General features: G+C 44.8%; 1 protein-coding gene across 1 annotated transcript in view; it reads right to left on the minus strand.

The window, feature by feature from the left end:
- LOC103266591 (protein PBMUCL2-like) overlaps positions 1-3,189 on the minus strand; it is a 30,623-nt gene extending 27,434 nt beyond the window's left edge. The window contains 5 exon segments of the mRNA XM_008064224.1: positions 914-1,151; positions 1,211-1,368; positions 1,467-1,622; positions 1,755-1,900; positions 3,012-3,189. Coding sequence (XP_008062415.1) covers positions 914-1,151; positions 1,211-1,368; positions 1,467-1,622; positions 1,755-1,900; positions 3,012-3,189 — 876 coding nt within the window.
- Positions 3,190-6,464: the final 3,275 nt, after the last annotated feature.

The following is a 6,464-nucleotide window of genomic DNA, read 5'->3' on the forward strand; positions in this document are numbered from 1 at the left end:
GACCTGCTGGGCTCCGGGGATCCTTCTGCCTCAGCCTTCCAAGTAGCTGGAACTACAAGCATGCGCTACCACGCCCGGCTAATTTTTCTTCTTAGTGGTCTTTTTTCTTTCTTTCTTTCTTTCTTTTTTGAGTTGGAGTCTCACTCTGTTGCCCAGACTGGAGTGCAGTGGTCGCTTCCCGCCACCGCAGGCTTGACCTGTTGGGCTCCGGTGATCCTTCCACCTCAGCCTTCTAAGTAGCTGGAACTACAGGCGTGTGCTACCATGCCCGGCTAATTTTTGATTTATTGTAGAGATGAGGTCTTGCCAAGTTGCCCAGGTGGGTCTCGAACCCGCGGGCTCAAGCAATCCACTCACCTTGGCCTCCCAAAGCTCTGGGATTACAGGCTGAGTCACCGAGCCCGGCCATATTTGTATTTTTATGTTTTTTTCTCTGAGGACAGTGTCACTGCAGACCCAGGGACCACTAAGAACAGGGTCTTGCTATGCCACCCAGGCTAGAGTTCAGTGGTGTAATCACAGCTCACTGGAGTCTCGAAGTCTGGGCTCCAGCAATCCTCCCACCTTGGCCTCTTAAAGTGTTGAAATTATAGGCATGAGTCACTGTGCCCAGTCTTCGTTTCTCTTTCTTTCTTCCTAGTCACCCTCTGTCCTCTCTTCCCTCCCTCTTCCCCTCCTCTCTTTGTCTCTTACAGCTTCCTCTCCCCCAATCCTTTAACTTTTATGCCAGTTGCTCCTTTCCTTTTTTTCCACCTCTGTCTCCCCTGTGTCTTTGCAGAGCACTCTCTATGGAGGTTTCCTCACACCTGACAATTTCTTGTGTGATTGTACCTCATCTCACCATGCTCACCTTCTTACCCTCAGAGGTCCTCATTCCCATGATGCCCTGCACATTCCTGGGCCAAATACTCACCACAATGAAGCCCAGTCCAATAAAGAGTACAACAGTGACCACAGCTGCAGCCAAGGATATGAGGGTAATTCCCAGAGGTGATAGGAACCCAGTAGGTTTCACTGCTGTGACTGAAGCTGTTTCCTCAGGATGACTGTCATCATTTTTAGTGGTAAAATCTGCTGCCACTGTGTCTGCAGTGACATAATCGTCAGTGGTCCCTGGTTCTGCAGTGATGTCATAATCATTGGTCCCTGGGGCTGCAGTGATGTCATCCTCAGGAGTCCCTGAGTCTTCAGTGGTTCCAGTGGTTCTGGGTCTGCAGTGACGTTGTCCTCAGTGGTTCCAGGGACTGCAGTGATATAATCCTCAGTGATCCTTGGGTCTACAGTGACATTTTCCTCTGTGGCCTCTGAGTCTGCAGTGATGTTATCCTCAGTGGTCCCAGAGTCTGCACTGACATAATCCTCAGTGGTCTCTAGGGTTGCAGTGACATCATCCTCTGTAGTCCCCGAGCCTGTAGTGCTGTCATCCTCAGTGGCCCCTGGGTCTGCAGTGCATTGTCCTCAGTGGCCCCTGAGTTTGCAGTGTCGTCATTCTCAGTGGTCCCTGGGTCTGCAGTGCCGTCATCATCAGTGTTCCCTGGGTCTGCAGTGCTGTTGTCCTCAGTGGCCCCTGGTTCTGTAATGGTGTCGTCCTCGGTGGTCCCTAGGTCTGCAGTGCTGTCATCCTCAGTGGTCCCTGGTTCTTCAGTGCCATCATCCTCAGTGGCCTTTGGGTCTGCAATGCCATTGTCTTCAGTGTTCCTTGGTTCTGCAGTGATGTCATTCTCAGTGGACCCTGGTTCTGCAGTGAGGTCGACTTCATTGGTCTCTGGGTCAGCAGTGGGATTGTCCTTAGTGGTCCTTGAATCTGCAGTGGTATCATTTTCTCTTGTTCTGGAGTCTTCAGAGTTGGTCTCTGGGTCCTTAGTGGAAACATTTTCACTTGCTCCTATTTAAAAATAATCTCATTTAATGTGGATTGTTTATAGCCTCTCTTCATCTGCTCTGGTTAGTATTAAATTTTTTAAAAAAATTTTTTGTAGAGACAGGGCCTCCCTATATTTCCCAGGCTGGTCTCAAACTCCTGAACTCAAGTGATTCTCCTGCCTCCGCCTCTCAAAGTGCTCAGATTATAGGCATGAACTGCAGTACTTGGCCTCTGCTTGATATTTTTAATAACTATCCTTACATTTAAATAACACATATCCCTGGGAAATGTGGTTAGATTTGAGTCAAGGATCACCTGATTTTTTAGATTTAATTCTGATTTTTAAAAAAATCCCTCAAGGATTCCTCATGCACTACAATATGCATGACTCCAGTTGAGCCATGTCCTGTGCAGGCCTGCTTGTCTGGTCTTTGATTCTGTCCTTTCTGGATCTGTTCTTTCTGTGGGACAGTAAATCTGACTCTTTCCCAACCTCACTCCCCTCTGAGCTGGTATTTCAGCAGTTGAGTATTCTGACTCCATGTCCACATGTGTCTCCTCTCATCCAGTTGTGCCTGGGGTTCTGGTAAACCAATGAGGCAGAATGTGACTCATACTAGAGATTAAACTCAGGTCATGCTTGGTATATGATTATGAAACAGTTCCTGGGCCAGATCTGGGGCTGAAGTGGCAGAACTGGAGACAGAGAAGATTTAAGGTGGTTTGGGGGCAGGATTGGGGTGGAGTCATAAGGGATATGGGGATGATTCAGTTCTGCTGACAGCAACACTGGATTGTGTATAAGTAGAAAGAAGAGATGACTCCTTCACCTCCATCCTCTCACCCCCGCCACCAGGTTTCAGCAGTGGGCGCATTCATTCTTAGGAATAAATGCGGCCTACATGGCTTACATTTTGGATTTTGGAGACTTTGTTTAAAACAGTTCCTCCCTTTCTGCTGCTGATTCCCAAAATTCCTCTAATGAGGTTCAAATCTTTCATTTCTCGAGGAGAGTTAAAATTTAAAAACTTAAATAAAATGTAAATAGTCAAAAGCAGAACATTTCCTTAAGAGAGGATGTGAGAAAGGTGCTTCCTTGAGGCAGGGAGTGGGAAGCAGATTCCAGGACTTCCCCAGGTTCACTCACCTATTCCGTACCTTCGCTCAGGACTGGCCCTGTCTGAGTCCCAGGAGGTTCCTTCTCCAAGGATCTCGATCCCATCTTTCCAGGCCCTGAGAATTCTTGCATCCTTCTCTCCAAAATTAACTCCCTCACTCAGTTCTGAACACCTCAGGAGAAGCAGAGGTAGCAGGAGGAGGGACATGGTAGGACATTCTCTTCTTTTCATCGCAAGAGAATTCACACAGGTGGAAGGCAGGTTCCACAGTGACTATGGGTTTATATGTGCTACCGCTGAGGGAAGTCAGGACACCTGGGTCTTCCTTCTTCCTAGGAGGAGCAACTTGCTCCATTGCTCTCTGTCACTCAAGGGAGTGACAAGCAGAAGAGGGATGTCACACAGGGAAGAAGGGGCTCTTGACTTTGAGCCAGAATCCAGCATTGAGCAGTAGCAGGAGATCAAGCTTGTCAACATGAGTGACATCACATTCTGATGTGCAGCCTAGATGAAAACTGTTCTTCACACAGTGTTTCAGTGCTCAGAGAGGACTTTGACCTTCCTTTCCACAGATGGTATAGTAAGGTTGGGGTGACCAAGGCAGGCATAGGCCAGGACCACCTTGGGGGATAGTGCACGGTGAGGCCTGGGTGTCAGAGGGTAGAGGGCATTTTGTCTTTAACAGAAAGGGAGGAATGTTCATGAGGGAGTCGTGAACACTTGATCTTTTTCTCTTAAAACTGCCCTCTTCTCTCAATTATCCACCCAAATCCTCTTCATTGGCTTATCTCCAGCCCACAGGAAATGTCTCCTTACTCTCCTTATTGAGTGGCCTTGCCTCACTAAACTGTCCTCAATTGCTAGATAGAGTTAGTTCATGTCTAGCAGTCCTGTCAGGCCTAAATGGGAAGGCCCACATTTCTTCCTTCCTTCTCTGACCCTCATCCCCGCCTCATTCAACACTTTCCAGAAAATTATAGTTGGTTCCCTTTTTCATTCAGAGACATTTCCTGCCATTTTTGGAGCCTCTCTCTTCCCTAGTGTCCTCTCAACTAAAAGAGGAGCTCACGCCGGGACAGTGGCTCATACCTACAATCCCAGAACTATGGGAGGAGGAGGTGAGAGGATTGCCTGAGCCCTGGGGTTCAAGACTAACCTGAGCAACTTGGCGGGGCCTTGTCTCTACAATGAATAAATAAATAGTTGAGTGTGGTGACTACTGCTTGTGGTTCTAGCTACTTGGAAGTCTGAGGTGGAAGGATCTGAGCCCAGCAGGTTGAGGCTGCGGTGACTGTGAGCATGCCACTGCACTCCAGCCTGGGTGACAGACTGAAACTCCAACTCAAAAATAAATAAATATATAAATAAATAAGGTGCTCAGAATTACAGGAGGGCCAAGAGCTGTTTCTCTCTTAAATGACAACTGATTTCCTGAAAGTCAATTTAATGAATGACCAATTTACCAAATTTAATCAATTATTTCAACTACTAGGCCAGGCACAGTGGCTCACACCTGTAATCCCAGTACTTTGAGAAGCCGAGACTGGAAGATCATGTGAGCCCAGGAGTTCAAGATTAGCCTGGGCAGCATAGCAAGATCTCATCCCTACAAAATATCAGAAAAGCTTGCCAGGTGTGGTGGAATACACCTCTAGTTCCAGCTACTTGGGAGGCCAAGATGGGAAAATCACCTGAGCCCAGAAATTTGAGGCTGCAGTAGCCATGAGTGTGCCATTCCAGCCTGGGCAACAGAGTGAGATTCCAACTCAGAAAAGCAAACAAACAAAAACTATTTATACTATTTACACATAGTAAATATTTTAAAACATATTATTTAGACATATTAAAACGCATTTATATATATTTAATACAACAAAAGAATATATTTCAAAGAATATAGTAAGGAAAAGATTATCTCTTAAGTCAAGAGGTATAATATGCATATGGTAAAATCCACTCTTTTTTCTTGTTTTTGAGTTAGGGCCTCACTCTGCAGCCCAGGCTGGAGTGCAATGGCATGCTCATGTCCACTGCAGCCTTGATCTCCTATGCTCAGGTAATCCTTCTGCCTCAGCCTTCCAAGTAGTTGAGACTACAAGCGCACACCACCAAGCCTGGCTATGTTTTTGATTTATTGTAGAGACAAGGTCTCACCAAGTTGCCAAGGCTGGTACCGAACCTCTGAGCTCAGGCAATTCTCTGGTCTATGCCTCCTAAAATGCTGGGATTACAGGTATGAGCCATCACACCTGCCAAAATTCACTCTTTTTAATGTACAAGTCTATGAGAATTTTTTGTTTTGTTTTAGAATTTTTAAGACTTTATTTTGAGGTAATTTTTGACTTAGAGAAGAGTTGCAAAAATACTATGGAGAGTTCCCATATGTCCTCTCCCAGTTTTCCCTCATGTCAACATCTGACACAGTATAATTATATTGCTAGAAACTGAGAAATTATATAATTTCTATAACTATTGAAACTAAGAAATTATAATTGGCATAATAATATTCACTAAAATGCAGAATTTATTCAGATTTCATGTGTTTTCCATCAATTCCCTTTTTCTGTTCTAGGATCTAATCCAGGATGCCACGTGGCTCTGATTTATTAGGTCTCCATAAGCTTCTCCAATCCATGACAATTCCTCTGTCTTTCTTTGTCTTTCATGATGTTGACACTTTTGAAGTCCTAGTCAGATATTTCATACAACATCCCACAACTTTAGTTTGTCTGATTTTCCTTTGATTAAGCAAGTAGAAGCTATGAATTACTGGGAAGGCTGACACAGAGATGAGGCACCCATCTCTAGGCAGCTTCACAGGGAGTGTGTGACATCAACATGACTTATTACTGGGGATGTTCACCCTAGTTACTCAGTTAAGGTAGTGTCAGACAAGATTCTCCTATGAAAAGTTACTGTTATTCCCTTTGTAATTATTAAATATTTGGGGGACACATTTGAGACTATGCAAATATCCTGTTTTTGCTTAAACGTTCACCCGTGAATTGAGCATCCCATTCGTGTATTTTTGCCTGCAGCAATGATTACTGTGGGCTTCTAATGGTATTCTTCATTCCTTCTACATTTATTTATTTATTATTTTAAAGATGTGGGGTACAATTCAAGGTAAGGTATACAAATGTTCTTTATGCAGGTACTTACTACTTGTTGATGAAGTGTGCCCCTCCCTCCCCTAGCAGTTTCCCTCAACTGCCAATTCCACCCCCTCCCCCCTGGCAGTTTCTCACTACTGCCAATCCCTTTCTTGTAGTATTATAATTGTTCAAGGTCCACTTATTGGTGAGAACATATGGTACACTGTTCTTTGTTTCTGTGATAGATCACTGATTATGATAGGTTCTAAATTCATTCAAGTTGCTGTGAAGTTCATATGTTGTCCTTCTTTATAACTGCATAATATTCCATTGTGTATATGTACCATTTTTTTTTTTTTTTTTAGTTGGAGTCTCACTCTGTCGCCC

The sequence above is a fragment of the Carlito syrichta genome, unplaced genomic scaffold (assembly GCF_000164805.1).
Source record: "Carlito syrichta isolate Samal-C Ts95f unplaced genomic scaffold, Tarsius_syrichta-2.0.1 Scaffold307238, whole genome shotgun sequence".
NCBI classification, from domain to species: domain Eukaryota; kingdom Metazoa; phylum Chordata; class Mammalia; order Primates; family Tarsiidae; genus Carlito; species Carlito syrichta.